This window comes from Lepisosteus platostomus, chromosome 10 (assembly GCF_059453375.1).
Source record: "Lepisosteus platostomus isolate fLepPlt1 chromosome 10, fLepPlt1.hap1, whole genome shotgun sequence".
In the NCBI taxonomy this organism is placed as follows: Eukaryota; Metazoa; Chordata; class Actinopteri; order Semionotiformes; family Lepisosteidae; genus Lepisosteus; species Lepisosteus platostomus.
Window position 1 is genome coordinate 46,631,231 of NC_142620.1, and position 17,150 is coordinate 46,648,380.

The following is a 17,150-nucleotide window of genomic DNA, read 5'->3' on the forward strand; positions in this document are numbered from 1 at the left end:
CTCACCATTTTTCATGAGCCATATACAGTATATCAGCTGCTCCGTTTTCTAACCCCTTTATTCAATATAGGGTTGTGGGAGAGCCAGAGCCTTTCCCAGCAACCAACAGGCACAAAGCAGGATACACCCTGGACAGGATGTCAATTCATCGCAGGGCACACACAGACACATACTAATTTCAAGGCGAGTTCTCCCAGAAGCCAAATATCCTACCAGTATATGACTTTTGCCTGTGGGAGTAAACCAGAGCACATGGTGAAAGCCTGCGTGACCATGAGGTGAACATAAAATCTTCTCACAGATAGCATCCCACGTCCAGAATTTAACCCAGGTCCCCACTGCTGTGATGCAACAATACTAACCACTGCGCTACTGCACCACCCAAGCCATACTGTATACAGTTACATAAAAAATATGATTATCTATTACATATGATGAAGTCATCATAGCCAAGGTCTGAGATCATGTGTAAATAACGAAGCCAAGTAGTTATATATCAATAAGTCTTACTTTTATTATATACTGTATAAGGCTATGAGAAGTGAACTAGAGGATCATTTAAATGGATTCTACATGAAAATCCCCATGGGTCAAAAGATAGCTCTTGCCTATTTAACTTGTTTAAATTCTTTTAACAAGCAACAGCAGTAACAAATACAACCATAGCACATAATATGGTACATTTAGGGTTTTAGAAAGCTTTCAATAAAGTTCTTCATAAAGGATTAGTTCTGAATTTGCAGGCATTAGGTATTTAAGATGATAGATGGATTTGGATTAATTACTGGTTAATACAATAGATAGAAAACAAAGTACAGATAAGGTATAAATGCTAAAGAGCATAATGATCTTAGTGGAGTGCCACAGAGATCTGTGTTGGGACCGCTGATCATTTTAAGTTTCATCAATAAACTAGATTCTGGTATAGTTAGTAAACTATAAACTTTCACAGATTATACCAAATTAGGAGGATTAGTAAACATACAATAGAAGAAGTAAGTCCTGTGGCCTCCCAGGAGCTTGTAGTGATGTGGTGCTGTCAGCCTAACATCTCTATCATGGGCTGTGTTGTCTTCGAAATGTTAAGTGTTAAAAGAGCATTGGCTCAACAGTGGGTTGTTGGAGGACCCTTGGGTGGTGGGTATGGTAGCTGAGTCTTGAAGAGCACACAACTGGCTGGTCCAAATTGGGTGGCTGTGAGGCTAACATCAACAAAATAGGATAGATTGAACAATTGGCCAATTTTTAATCTTTCTTCTGAGTTAGATTTTCAGATAGAAGGGATAGTGTAAATGAGATGAAGTGGGGAACTGCCTCAATGCAAGCTGGAAAGGAACAAGTTGAAGTTAATACAATGATAAGGAGAAGCAAAAACACAATATTTTAGTCACTGCTAACATGCTAATTTAGAATTTAGAGCATGCTAATTACTGTATATACTTTGTATGAATATACAATATGGTATGGAATACTTGGCAAAAGTATTCATTTCCCTATGAAATGTCCATATTATGTTGCCATCTGAGATGGAATTTATCACACTTTCAAATATTAATTTATATTAAAAATTTCCATCATACTGATAAAGCTAATACATTTTTATATATAAAACATTTTTTATATATAAATATGTTAGATTTTCAAAGAACATTAGACGATTTTCAGTTGAATCCCTGGGCTGTGGCAACCCCAAATCATTTTTGGCGTAATAGATTACTTTGAAACATCCCAAAATTAAACAAGTGGCCTCTAACAAGCATTATGTAATCAAAGTGGTTCAGCTTGGTTAAATTAAATAAATGTATCTGTCTGTGTAAGCCTCTTCAGTTAGAAATTGAATTTTAAGCCACAACGTATACAGTGATACTTCAAATCAACCATGAAGACCAAGGAGCCTTTAAAACACATCAGTGATAAAATGGTAATGAAGCACACATCAGAAGAAGGTTACAAAAAAGTTTCAAAGTCATTGATCATCATTAAGAAGAGGAATGTGTATCATAGTATTCAGATCAGGTTGCTCTTCCAAACTGAAGAGGCAGTCAAGCAGGGAACTGGTTAGGGATACCATTGTGAAGTCAAAAGTAACAAATGAAAGTTGTGCAGATTTCAATGTCTGATATGCAGGTCAGTGTTCATACATGAAGAAAAGTGATTACTGAAAAAACTTCAACAAAATATGTACAGTAAATGATACTACAGACATGTAGTTGAAGAATTTGGGCTCAGATTAAACAAAACCTTAGATGGAATTTGGTCAAAATGCATAGTGTTACCATAGTATGTCGTCTGCTGTAAATTCTAAAACGGCATATCACCCAGCACCATCCCAACTGTCCAGCAGGGTCATTAGCATTAGTAGCTAGATCAGAGACTAGGACGTTTTTCGGGGGGAAGACACTTCAAGTTCCTGGTAAATTCCAGAGGAAAAGAAAGAATCCAAGCCAGGGTAAAAAAAAAATCACCTCTTTTCAGCAGGACAGTGAATCAAAGCACTAAGTTACACTGAAGAGGATTGGTTTGAGATGAAGCCTACAGAGGAAGGGTAAATTTAAGAATAGCCCAAAAACCCTAGCCAATATCTCTTTGGAGGTAGAAGGAAAGTTGAACACCTGCTGGAAACCTACATAAATATGGGAAGAACATGATATCATTGGGGGAAGCACAGTTATATATATTCTATAAATTCATAAATAAGATTATTTTATACAGTATATACTGTTTGCTTTGTTTGAGTTATTCAAGTCTATTGTAGTCTGAACTGTAGTTTATGTTAGGTATGCGAGCTCTGGTTTTAAGAACGGACCAAGTTATGCAAATTAACATCCAAGTCATTTTATGTACAGCACTTAAGTTGTATTAAAATTGACAAATGTTAGGCCACCAAACTTGTATAGTACATGCCACAGAACCCAAGTGAAGACTAAAGTGATTTAGCCTTATCAGTTATAAACCTCTCTACTAAAGCACTGTATTGCACAAAGCACATAGACTGCATATTTGCAACAAAGATATATATTTAGTAAACACTCACACCAAACATTAAGTCAAAGCATTGGAGATATACAAATTGGTCAGCCAAGAATTCAGCTAAAAGGATCAGATATATACACAGACAAATACATTAATTCCAGTGGTTCACTGTTGGATGTTCGTGCAGGAGAATTCAATCTTCGTAGGATTTTTTTTAAACTTTAATAGGAATTGCTTCATGAAGGAGTTATTTTCACTATTGTGTGTATTGAAGTATCTTTTTATGTTAATCTTAAAATGTTCACTGGTTATGAGCGGCTAAACGAGCTGCTCACATAATTACACATAATCAACTATTCTCTCTACATCCTTGGCAGCAAGACAGACAGGTCCCTGTGAAGTGTTCCTGAATTTCTTTCAATAATTCAATTTTTGTTCTACACTGTTCATTTTTTATTCATTTTTGTATTTCTTTTCGTGAAGTTATCCACAGTCTGGTCAATAGAAAAAAAGAACCCATGGTAACATTTCTGCAGGGTCAAATTAAAACATTCAGAACAGGCCTCACAATTTTATCTTTTTTTTTTTAACATACAGTATCTGATAAATAATTCGATGGAAAATTAACACTCGCAGGCAACTGAACAGTTGTGTTGTTTTTGTATTTTGTAAATCTTACATTAATGGTGAAATGCTAAAGAACTCTTCAGTGTACTACATTGGATCAATCAGCACAAAATCACAGTCAGCATTAGTTATATAGTTCCCTCAGTCTATTATCCATTTAATGTATTTTTGCATATATGATATGCATCTTTTCTTTTTTAATGCGTGTGTGTCTCAAATCTAGGACCCACTGATATCTTATTGTGGCAGGTCTGGAATGCAACTGGAAGATTAGTTGTTACTTTAGTCATCCTTCCTGGAAATATCTGACAGCTGGTTACTGATCTAAGAGGAGATGGGAGGATATCCTTGTAGACGGTTATACACCGCTTGACTGGGAGTGTCCCATGTTATTGTTGGGTCAAGCCATAGGTTATGATGAGCACATGCTAGTTTAAGAAGAGTTTCCAGATGTTTTATGTGTTTTTACCTGTCTCCAATTCTGAGTACAGAGTACTGCAAATACAAATGTTTTTTAGACCCTAATAACATAATAAGAATATGTACTGATAAAAGCAATAGTAGGAAAATCTAAAACTCACAATAAATCATGTACTAGGATTCAGCAATGGATTATACAGTACATTGTACAGTTCCAGCATTGCAGCAAAAGCATATACTGTACATATGAAACGGTTTGTCAGCACAGTAAATCACCACAGAAGTCTCAAGAGTGTTATCATGGTCACCTGCAGTGTTATTCTTTCAAAAACCTAGTGGAAGAAATGGGGAGACTGGCTTATACTGCACATAGGCATTTGTTTTACATTTTATCAAAGTCAGTTTGCACTTGAAAGTTCATGCCCTTTTTTATAACTTAATTGTGAACATAATAAACTGTTATTCTATAAATGAATACGGATTGTATCTTCTTCTGTCGGAGAAACTGCAGGTGGGAGTATTTCTGATATGGATTAAATAAACTGAATTTCTAAATTGTTAAGCAATGCAAAAATGTTCTTAAATTTGCCTTATTTTGTGTTCATTTTTAATTTAGAAAGACTGAGTTTATAATGCATGAACATATAATGTATGATCTGTAACTAATGATGAATATATAATTATATACACAATATATTGTAGCAAATCATGGTAGAACTCGTACACTTGTACATTTGTGGTGAAAAACATACTGAAGAATTATTGTGTACATATATCAAACGTGGTATCACTTTCTTAAAACAACTTTTTACAATGTAGAGTAAAATTCATTTTTTTAATTTAACACAGATGAAGGTGGTGCCTTTGTGACTTGGTGGCAGAGAAGTACATGCTGTTATTTGTATGAGTATTATTATTAATAATATTATTAGTGTCCTTGTTAGAATAAAATGTGATGTCATTTAAAAAAAAATAAGTTCTGTATAGGTCATCTACACGAAAGGATTATGAGTCATTGGATTGCTCAACACTGGTGTACCAGTTCTTTTTTAAATGTTCTTATTATTAATCTCAAGTCACTGCCTTCCTGAACCACAAACTTTTCGGTTGTTTTACATTGACCTTTACAGGCACTGTAACAAAGCCCATCTCAGACTGAACTGGTTCCTGCCAGAAGGATTATCCCATTACTGGTAAAATGTGTTCCTAACTGCAGCTTTCCAGTCTCTAGCTCTTGTAGTGTGAACCAGAAAGATCACATTGTAGTCACACAGTTCTGGTGAATGCTTTTTTTTGGGTCAGATGGCACGCAAAACTGCCTCCCCAACCTTTTCAGATTGCTACTTATTCACATTCTTATTTCTGTGTTTATAAAACATCTCAGCATCATGTGCATGTGGTGCAAGTGCATTGTGTTTTAATTAGTGGGAGGGGGAGCTCTTTTTTCTGTCAGTGATCAATGACTTCCTTATTTGGCACACTCAGTGCTAGAACACAGAAATTGACTGGTGCTAGTCAGTTTCACGGCAGTAGCATTTTAAACAATATAGCACTTACACTGGATTCTCTGTGCTCGAGCAATTATTCAGCAACATGAGTGCAGGGGATGTGGTCTTCACAGGCTGGCTCATCAAATCACCTCCTGAAAAGAAATTGAAGAGATATGTGAGTACTAAAATGAAAGAAAGAAATACGTAACGTGTTATTGTGATGCATTCTTCTCAGGCTGTCGTAGTAGTAGTTGTAGTTCCTGCACCAAATGTGTGCGTGGCTCTCAGCCATGAACACAGTAGTACTGCTATGCTTTTAGAAAATAGAATCACTTTTCTTTTCCAGAGAAAGAAACAGTAGCTTGCAGCTGCATGTTACATTTGACAGCTCTTAGATTTATTGGATTTTGCATGGTAAATTGTGTACTGTATGGCTCTTGTTAATTCTGACAGCATGAGACACTGAAAACATAATATCAAGTGCATTTTTAGTGCTGTGATATTTTTGCTAATTGATAAGGGAATATTCATCTTTTAAACAGATAAAAATGCTTGAAATTGTAGTTGAGGAAAATGTAGAGGCTTGCAACTTGAACTGTAGTGTTTCTAAATATCATTGGCATCCTTAGTATAAAGTAAGTAAATATTTTTGTTCCTCATGTACAGAAAACAGAGTCTCTCATACTACACTTCTTTTACAATAAGGTTAAGGTTTGTTTAATACAAACCTTTTTTTATTTTTATTTTTTAAATAACAATTAATTCATTAAGTTGGTAGGATCTTATTATTATATTATGCTCTTTGTACAGTACTTTCATTATATGGTGTTTTTGAAGACACATACTGAAGAATCTATATAGAAGCTGATGACATAATGTTCTTTGAAAAGTCTTATGTGAAACTAACAGTTTCTGTTGTGTAGTAAAGGATAGCAGGGGCCCCTTAGCCTGAACTAGATGTCTAACTGCCTGACTGTTATTCTGTGAAATTTGGGTGTGTGTTGCAAAACATGGGAAGCTCTAACACAGCTGAGCTTTTAGAAATGACCCGTCAGACAGAAGTGATCAGGCAAAAGCTTTTGCTTTGCAAAGTAAGACACAGAGAACAGCAGTTTAAAGGGGACATGATTATTACAGTATGCACTTCTGTGGTGCTGATACACCAGGAAATTCCATCTACGCCTTTTCGATTATTTTGGGCAAACAGGGACAAGAGTTCAAATCTCATTGTCACATGAATAAGAAAGTTGAGGACAACAGGAAGAATAGTGTTTTCCTTTCAGGCGGTTGACAAAAAAAAACTTGTTTCAAACTCAACAGAGACAGAGGCCCACTCTCTTCAGAAAGTACTGTTATAATACTGTTGGACGTGAAATTATGTAATGTGTGGAAAGAAAAAGAAATGGGGGATATGGGAAAAATATACAAAACAAAGTAAAGTATACAAAACAAATATACATTATATATAAACAGAAATGAAAGAGTCATGTGAGTATAATGTATAAATCGTTAAGACAGAATTCAAGGTTTTCATTTATTCTAATTATGATGCGCACATCAGACACATCATTCTGAAATGTTTTGTGTGTAGGTGACTATCATTTTGAGTAAAACAGGTTCAATAAAAAAATAAAACACAGAGACACCAGTATACGGTCTGGAGGAGTTTTCCCACTCTTCTGATTACCTAGTCCTAGAAAGTAGCAGTCCTCTTTTTTGCTGTTTAAGATGGTATTATGTTTTGTCCTGTTCTTTGCTTCCTATTGTTCAACATTATTTTCTTCATCTTATTTCAAAGGCATATTTGATTTTTAGTGTAACTGGCTAGTTTTCATTTCCAATTAAAAATAATAGAGCTTTTTGTTTCAACTTGCACTCACTTGACTCTTCTGTGAAAAGAATACGGAATGGGAGAGTGAGTGCTACCATAGACTGTTGCTTTTTGTGGATATCATGTAGAGTCTGTGTTGAATATAATGAAACAACAAAGTCTGTTCTAAACTCCTTTGTTCTTTACTTTTGTCTTGTCCTCTGCATGCTGATGTTAGAGAACACTGAACCAAGGGAAATTTGTAATGTTACATGTGTTGAAAGAATCAAAATACAATAACATTGTGATCACTCATTCACTGTCCATTAGAGTTAGCAAGTCTACATGTATTTTTTTCTACGTGTTTTGTCTTAAAGATTTAGGCATTTCTTTATACTATGTCTGCAGTTATAAGGGCATATACATACAGTATTAAACTTCCTTTAAGATTTTCCTTAAAGTTGTTTTTAAGTATATGAACTTTGAACCTTTCTGACATGTCTTTATACTACAAAATGTTTAAAAACAAGACAAAACTGGATGTGATCTAGTGTTTGAAAAGTCATTCTTTGTACATTAATGTGATATTTGAAGTGCCTTTTTATTTCAAACTTTTTTTCATTGAGTCATTTGTTTATCAGCTGACACTGTGACCAACACATACCTCAAACTGTAGCAAATTGCTGGTAATTTAAATTGCAAATGAATCTAAAAAATTAGTCTACAATTACCATGACTTTATGTTTTTTTTAATCTGTGAGAGCTTTAGATTTTTGAAATTGAATGAACATTTTTCTGTAAAGTGTTTTTTTAAACTCAGCACTTTCAATTTTTACCATTTTTTCCTCAATCAGATAGGTAATCCATTTGATATACAATATGACATTTTTTTGCCTACATAAACGGGTCTGACAGGTCAAACATGTTAACTAAGTCCATTGTATCTTCCATGTATTAGACCTTTTATTTCAGTTCATAATAACTCAACCCCAGCTGGTGAATATCATTAACAGGAATTGCAACACCCAATTTGATGTTTGTGGCTAACATATGTCCCAATCTAATGTACTCTAAATACAGTAATTTGACATACAACACTTACTATACTGTATACTGTACGTTTATTCCAAGTTTATTGTGGACTCAGCTTCAAAGTTCTAATTTTATGGGAATGGTACAAATCATGTAAATGTAGGAGGTGAACAACCTTGCAATTTGTAAGCTTTTGCAAACCTTGTTTCTGCTATTATCTAATATATTTAAGCACAATGGTCTCCTCCTTTTTTGTGGTCAGGGAAGAGTTCCATGATATGCTAATCTCTGTTTGCATGCTATCCCTTTGAATATGCAAACTCCATTTTCCTTTTTATGGGTTAAGACAGTATATGTTCTAAGAGGTTTTAATAGAGTCAACAAGTCAGCAATGGATTTATTTTGTCCTGCAGTTTTTAATTTGTTTAATTCAAAGCAGTTCTAATCTTCACAGAAGAAGAAATATAACTTTCTGTCAATTTAATTACTGTACAATACGCAATACAGTACTTTTGTTTATCTTTAGGTCTTTTTTTTTCAGTGGTATTTCCTATTTTCTGTTTCTCTATTATTTTTGCTTGCCTTCCTGCTGCCTTGGATAAATGCCAGCCTCTCTTTTGTTTTTCTCTCCTCCCCCATGACTAGTGTAAATAAGGTGCCAAATGCTTCTTTAGAGTTAGCCAGAAACTCAGCTAATTGAGGCACAGCCAGTGTATGCTGGAGCCTTGTTCCTTTGCTAAAGACGACTCTTCGTTTTTCTCTGTGTTTCTTCCTGTACAGTATATCTCAAGCAATTAAAGAGAATGGCAACCCTGAGAACCATTAAAATGGACAGATTGTGCTCCTTTCACTGGGGGTTTATGTAGATGCTTATGTAGATTGTATCTTGCAATAACCCTCTCGCTACTACTTCTTGCTGCAAGAGGATTCTTTGGTTTTGCACATTTCTTCTAAATTCCACTTGTTTAATTGCTGCTGTATTTTTTCAGATACAACTGAGACAAACATGCAACAAAAATATAATTTGTTACCACTGTTTTTTTTTCTTGCTTATAGTGATTGAAGTAGAAGCTTTTTATTATTTTCCAAGATTACATTTGTCAGAATTATTTCTCAAGGATTCCTCTGTCTTTCTCTGAAATAGATTTTCAAAGATGTTTTTGTTTTGAAGGCCAGGGTTTGGAGATAATCCTTTGGCAGTTTTTTTCTGTTGTCATTAAAAGTTAGCTGCCTGCGTTATCTGTTGTTTACTAGTAATACACATTCAGAGAACAAGCAAGGTACTGGATGAACAATGTTGACATTTAAAGGAACATGCTAACAGCCATTACTCAGATGATGACAGACACTGCCAATAAGCATGCAAATCATTCTATGAACACGAGTATTTAAATATTATCAGGAGTAACAGTTTTATATGTTGGTAGAAGACAATGCTGTTGTGTAAAAAAGACCTGTGGTACAGTAAATTAACTGTATCATTAAAGGGATTTTAAACATTGTTTCTCACTTACTGTATATAGACATTATAAAATATTGTATCAATGTTGACAGCAAATTGTTAAAAGCCTAACTTTGAACAGTACAAATATTCATTTTATAAATGTTGAGTAAATATTGATCTTTTTTAATTAATGTAATTTATTTTCTTTGTTTATTTTGTATGGGAAAAAGCGATAATACAGTTATCCATTACCTGTATAATAAAAAATACCTCTATTACTAAAGAGTAATAGTGTAAATAGCACAATTCACAGGGATAAAATCCTGAAAATTAGTGTTTTGTTAAATAGTGTCAAGGTAATGCAATGAAGGTTCATTTGCTATCCTTCTATAAGTTAGGGAAACTGATGTAGACCTAGAAAAAAAAAAACTTTGAAGCCAAATTTCAGACTTCTTTCCTTTTTTGTGGGTGGATTCTAAGGCAGAGTGCAAGCTGCAGGCTTCCTGAGGACATCTAAGATACTGTATCTATAAAGATGATTCATTGCACGGTTTGCCTTTCTCTTCACAGTTTAGCTTGTGGATCATGTCACTTACATTCCCTTTTTTCATACCAAAACACTGCCAAACGTTTGGAAAAACATTTTAAATTGCAAAATTGACCAGAATCACCAACTCAAGTTGGTTTGCTACTTAAATGCAGGATTCCTTTTGGTTCAGACTTCATTCTCTATGAATGATTCATATTTAATTGCAGTGAAGAACATTTTTTGTCTCACAAAGAATTCAGTCACCAGCTACTACCCTGTACATCATCTAAGATTATTCTCTGTCATAAATTAAAATGCATTTTCTATTAAATCAGTGTATGATGCTTCAGTATTCAAAAGGAGTACAACATTATAAAATAAGAAATCACGTCAGAATTCTGCATTGATATTGTTTATGCTGTGATTTATTTTAATCCTTATTAAATCAGTTTAATATTTTAAGTGCTTATATAAACATCTAGTCAACAAATGTCTTCTTAACTTAGATAATGTCTTAACTTTGATAGAGTGTGTAGGCAGTACACCAGAGTTCTCAGATTCACAGTGAAAGGGTCAAAGAATATCAGATACAATCTGATAACTAACACAGAGAAACGGTATAAGGAAAGAATCCAGAAATCTAAATCAATTATTTTTTGTGTGTAAATGTTATCTGTTTTTCCATTCCTTATTCTAAATTAAGTGTTGAATTGCAGACACATTTAATGATTTGTGGTTTCTTAACTTGCCTTCTACTGAGTGTGCACTAAGTATATTCTTTCTTTACTAAGAACATAAGATTATAAGAAAGGTTACAAACAAAAAGAGGCTAATTGACCCATCTAGTCTGTTTGCTAGCCTGTTTGATTGAAGGATCTCGTCCACCATTTCTTGACAGAAGTCAGGGTTTCAGGTTCAACAACATGGATGGGTAACTTGTTCCATACTTCACAGTCCTTTGTGTAAAGAAGTTCCTTCAGTTCTTAGTTGTACAGTATATGCAGCTGAAAGAAGACAAATGCAGTAACTTTGAAGAATTTTATGATTGCCGAATAAATTGCAAAACACATCTCTTAAAATCAGTGTTAAACTTTGCACGTACTGTAGGTGTAATTAAAGGAAATAAACACCTTTCCTGCAAGAGTCAGCGTCTTAGTTATTTAAACAGAATAATGAATTTAAAGAATACTATCATAATATTGTATCTAGAAATGTACTCAAGCTTATCTATATTTATAACCTCTTTAACTTTGGTACAAGTTTATAGTGCATATAAAGTTAGTTGGACTGCTCAAATAAATGTATTGTGAGAATTGTGCTCCATGGAACAATGAATTTTGTTTCACTGCCTACAAAAATAGGACAATGGGGAATCACACACCCATGGTCAATGACAGAACACAACAGAGGATGCTACATCAGTTCAGCATGACTATCATTTGTGTTTAACATGGCTTATATTTGCGGAAGCATGTGGTACACACCCGTATGAAAATGTCCAAAGCTCTGTAGGGTAAAATAAGGTTGTATCAATCTGAAATAGTCCCATAACTATTTATGGGATAGCCAGATCATGGTAGTCAGGCTTTAGGGTATTTTGAGGTTAATGATGTAATCACCAAGCACGTGTGCCATAAGAACATTGTGATTTTGCAAATGTACAATGTGTGGGTATAAATACAGTACATCATCCCACATTTAGATGGTCTGAATTCTCCCACGGTCATATTTTTATGCAGTCCAAATTTGATAGTTCCAAGGTGCGTAATAATCATGATAACCATTTATAAAACTGTGGTTTGTAGAGGTGATGTAACCTGTTTAGGAGCCACAGTAGTAACTTACTTTTAATAGGTAATTGATACATTTACAACTGTAAGCAGCAAGACAGATGGTATATAAAAATGCCATAAAAACAATTTCCAGGCCCTCTCTTCTTCTTACATGGAAAAGGAACTGACATTTTCAAATGTACTACAGATTTTGTTCCCTTGGTTTACAGTTGCAAATTCTATAAAATGAGAATCAGTCAATTGAAAACGATCTCTGTATGCCTGTGTCACTTAGTTTAAAACTTTATTATGTTACTGTATGTCTATTGAAAAGTCAAAAAGATTTGCTTTGACTTATTGACTGTGCAAGGCTTACTACCGTGTTGGCCATATTTGCATGAATAAAGGTGTGGATATTTTAAAATATAGTAGCTCCACTACTAAACCTTGAACTGTTATTTGAAATAAATAAAAAGTGTAAGTGTAAAACAAAAAAATGTACCAGTAACTGTATATTAAACTGTAATCAAAGACTGTTGTTTATGTCTCCCAAAAGACTGTTTTAAATTTGTCACTCCACAATAATGCAATGTTCCCTATACTGTATGTTGCTGGAATAGCAGTTAAGGAATGTTAAGAACTGTTATGAGAGGCACTATACTCTGTACATTAAATTCAGTCAGATTTACCTAAGGTACATATTTCATAATAACATTAGTTAGAAGCTGTTCTTTCTAAAATGTAGTCGCATTTCTAAGAGTGTAATGAAAGTATGAAAGTATTTCATTTCTGGCTACAGATTTACTGTACATATTTCAAACTGTCCAAAGACATGGGGTTATCATCTGTTTGCAGTGACAGGATTTCAGTTCTGTGTGCCATCCCATGTTAGCATTCACCATACAGTAGCTGCTTTGTTTTGAATGTGAATAACAAAAATAACAAATACAACTTTTTGCATTCAAAGAACCAGCAGTCACACTGCACCTTAACTGCATGTCAGTCTATTCTACTTAAATATAGTTGGTTGGTTGTGGTTACAATCCCTCATCTCTCTTTCTCAACTCTACAACTTTCAATACTGGATATAAACATGACTGTATGCACTGTCATGGATCCTTCGATTGATTTCTGCTTATATGTAGAGGTTAGTGGTCATACTGTACGTCTGCATTCATTTAATGATATTTTTTTTCCACCAAGGATGGATCTAAAATATGGGTGTGTCCTAAATTGATGCATACTGTATATTACAAAAAATAATTACTACTCCCATGGCCAATATAATATGGTTATATTTTCAGAGAAGATCCACTGAATTTGCCATACAACAATATTTTGCTCGTTTGAGTTTTTGTACAGTATATCTATATAGAGTCCTGTTACTGATAAAAAATAAAGATGGATTGTTATGCTGATACTAAAACTCTTTACTCTTTAAGGTTGTACTTTGACTAGGCACAACAGTTTATTCCCTGTGTGTATTTGTCATGCAAAATACAATTAAGGCATATCCATTTGTTATACTTATTAGCATTCCTCATGGCCTCAACTTTGTAACAGTTAAAGGGATGTGTTATTTTGTGCTGTGGGTTGTAATTTCCAGTAAATCATAGGGAACTCCTAAAAACAGTTCAACTCAGAACTGTTTGTTCCTTAGTTGCTGTGGCTTAGATATTGACCACCTGTCCTGAAAAAAGGAAGCTATGCAGTTCAGAACATGCCACTCTGAAAACTGTTTCTGCTGAAAAAGTAAATTACAAAAAAAATAAATAACATCCTCCCCATAGAGAATGGTTATTCTTTCTTTTGATATACAACATGCGTGCCATCAGACAAGCCTTGTTTCTAGTTTTCAAGGCCTCCTCCTAGTACAGTTAAAAATAACAAAAGTTATCGCTGTCAGGCATTTCCTTTTGGTGACTATTTTCTACAACAAGTGATCTGTAAAACTACAATATACAGTATTCCTGTGAAAACATATTTGTTTCACAGGAAACAAAACAGTTTTGGAAAGGATATTAAATGCCAAAATAGAATGCAAAATACTGTTAGATAACTGCTTTTATGTAAAAAAACATTTATAGGACAATGTCATCTATATTTTGCTTTATTGGTGCGCTGATATAATGGAACTGATATGTCAATGATTAAAGACAGAAATTAAAATATTTCTTTCTTCATTCTCTCATATGCAGTTCAGCAGTGCTGTTCCTTTTAAATGGATTTTCCAAAGTTTCCCACTACATGCTTAGAATTGTATTAAAAAATATGTATGTTAGGATTGATCAAAATCTAAAGGTTTCTGTAATGTATTATTGATCTGTATACTTCTTATTGTCATAGGTTTATTGTAATATATAATATGTACAGAATTCAGGTATTCTGGGTGACATCATTGTACCTTAAGAGGGATTGCTCAGATTCTATACTTGGACATTGACTAAATATACAATACATCCCAGCTCTCAGTCTTGGGACCCAGAAACTAAACTTTTTTGCTATTCTTTTTCTAGGAGCTCAAAAATGATGTTAAGAAAAAAATACTTTTATGTGTCAGTAGTGCAAAATTAATAATGAATTTACAGTACATTTGAGATCATGTGATCATTATAATTTCAGGATAATACAATTTCTTTTAAGTATGCCACAGTTTTGAAGTTTATTAACACTCCTTGACACAATATAGTATGTGTGAAGCAATAAACCTCCATTTTCTATATATACTGTATTACTTGTTGCACAGTACGCGACACTATTTATAGTCTTATTGACATGTGATGTGATATTTTATCTTAAATTTGACTTGTAGCAATCTCAGGGCTATATTTGTGCTCCAACACATACACTGGTAACTATATTGGAATCCTTAAAATATTTTTATTTTCATGTCCTGAATTATAAATGTTCTGATTATCTAGGAAGAATCTACTGTAGCTGTACATTTAAAGAAAACTCAGATCTGTCAAATGTCTGGATTCTTCAAGCTAGTACTTTGTTTTTGTTCTCTTTATTAGTCATTTCATTTTATTAGTACCTGTTTGGAAGGTATTAGTTACATTCAAACCATAAATGCACCTATAATAATCCACAAGAGACTACCAGAAACTGCGGAGATGGACAATTATTTTTACCAATAAAAAATTACAATATATAGTAGCTGTTATCATGAAAAGCATTAGTATTTATATCCATCCAGTTACCCCCATAATATTTTAAAAGCCCGTAGCAGGGGGCTTTTAAAATACTACATTAGTCCATCAGACAGATGGACATTAATGGTAAATGATTCATTTCTTCAGTGTCATAATCAGACCTCAACATCTGTGAAAAGGTCAGCTTGCACAGGTGGTAGACCTAAAAACCCACCCATAGGGAGAAGCCTCAGAAAACAAAGAACACCAAATTCATCAGAACACAGGAACATAGAGCTACTGAAAGCTTATTTGGTTGGCCTTTAATTCACACTTCTGAAACTGAATTAAAATTGCTTCCCTTTATTAATGAAATGACGTACAAACCATAAGCACAGGTGTTAATTAAAATAAAATAAGTAATGGAATTTTATTTACTGTAATTTAATTCATGGTTGACAAACCCAGAGATTTAACTTTGGATCGAAGGATCCTCTCTAATTTTGGGAAAACTACTTTTCTGAACAACAGGAAAAGAAAGTGCCCTTTAACTTGCATATATATATTTCTTTTACATTTCTGCATTTTGTTGAAAAGAACGACACACAGATTAATGCTTCTTAAAGAGGCTTACAATATATCACAGTTGGCCACCACATTTGAATTTAAAAAGACAAAAATCAAGTGCAGCTAACTTTGTTGTTGTGTTATTTTCAGTCAAATGATGCCTTCTGAACGGATCAATGTTATCAGAGTGCTAGAAACTCTAGATATGACAGTTTACATGCAGATTTTTCCAAATTTAAAATCCATTATTGTCTTTCAGTATTTCAGAATAGCAGCTACAGACAAGTCGAGCACTTCAGTTTATATTTTCTCAATATTGCATCCCCTCCACCCACCCACAAATATAATATATTCATGAAACAGTGAATGGGTTATTTTATTAACTTGCCACCTCTCCAGATGTAATTGATATTTATTTGGAAATAGTACTCTAGGTGGCAACATGTTTTGTTAAGACATATGGTACATTGTGATAGGGTCTTTAGTATTGATGTTGTCAACACAAAAGAGGAAGGGTTGTGGGTTTTTTTCAGTTAATAAGGAGTTCATGTAATTTTGCTGCATGTTGCAAAACTATTTAAAGTGCATGAGTGCTGACAAGGACAAGTAGCAATAATGTGATAGGAACAATTTTTCACATTTATGGTAAGATAAAAGAGTTGTAGTGGATGCAGATAATTTTTATAACGTCTTTGTTGTCACAGTTTAAATACCCTGTCCCTATTCCTAGAATAATTTATGTAACATATCCCACTCAGGAAGAGTGCCATTTCTAGGCTGCTATGCATTTGGTAGGGCAGAAGCAAAAGACAGTCACGTTATTTTCTCATGATCATATTGGCAGTTGTTGACAACTTCTCTCTAAACACTAAACCTATGATATTCATGCTGGAACTCTTTGATTATTTTATTATTGCTATAATAGCCACATTCAATATTGCTAAAATAGTTCAATAGCTACTTTTGTAATAGATATTTACCTACACACATACTATTGTCCAGGCACCAGAAAAATGCACATTCTGTATCACAATTAGGAGTAAAAAATATTTATTTTAATAGTAAAAACAGAAGTAAAAAATAGTTACTAGTTGACTTTGACTGGGACAGAATTATTGAAGTGCCACAAGAGTAGGATCAGCATTAGCAGACAGGATGGTCTTGACTTTCTGCAAAACAGTTACTTCTGAGACATCCAGTGAGAGATGAATTGCTTCTCCAATTAATGACAACTCTCCTATCAAGAACTGAGGGGCTTACAGCATATCAAATGACATATGGCTCCAGGGAGGCATATTGGAGGAGTAAGTCCATATGTCTCATTCTTTCCTGAGCAGATGCAGGAGTTACTA

The 17,150-nt window shown here is 34.0% G+C and overlaps 1 protein-coding gene across 1 annotated transcript in view; it reads left to right on the forward strand.

The window, feature by feature from the left end:
• The first annotated feature begins 5,304 nt into the window (after positions 1–5,304).
• Positions 5,305–17,150, forward strand: part of gab3 (GRB2 associated binding protein 3) — a 45,733-nt gene continuing 33,887 nt past the window's right edge. Inside the window, exon 1 of the mRNA XM_088596745.1 lies at positions 5,305–5,685. Within this exon, the coding sequence (XP_088452871.1) occupies positions 5,614–5,685 (72 nt within the window). The 5' untranslated portion in view covers positions 5,305–5,613. The remainder of the gene's footprint in view (positions 5,686–17,150) is intronic.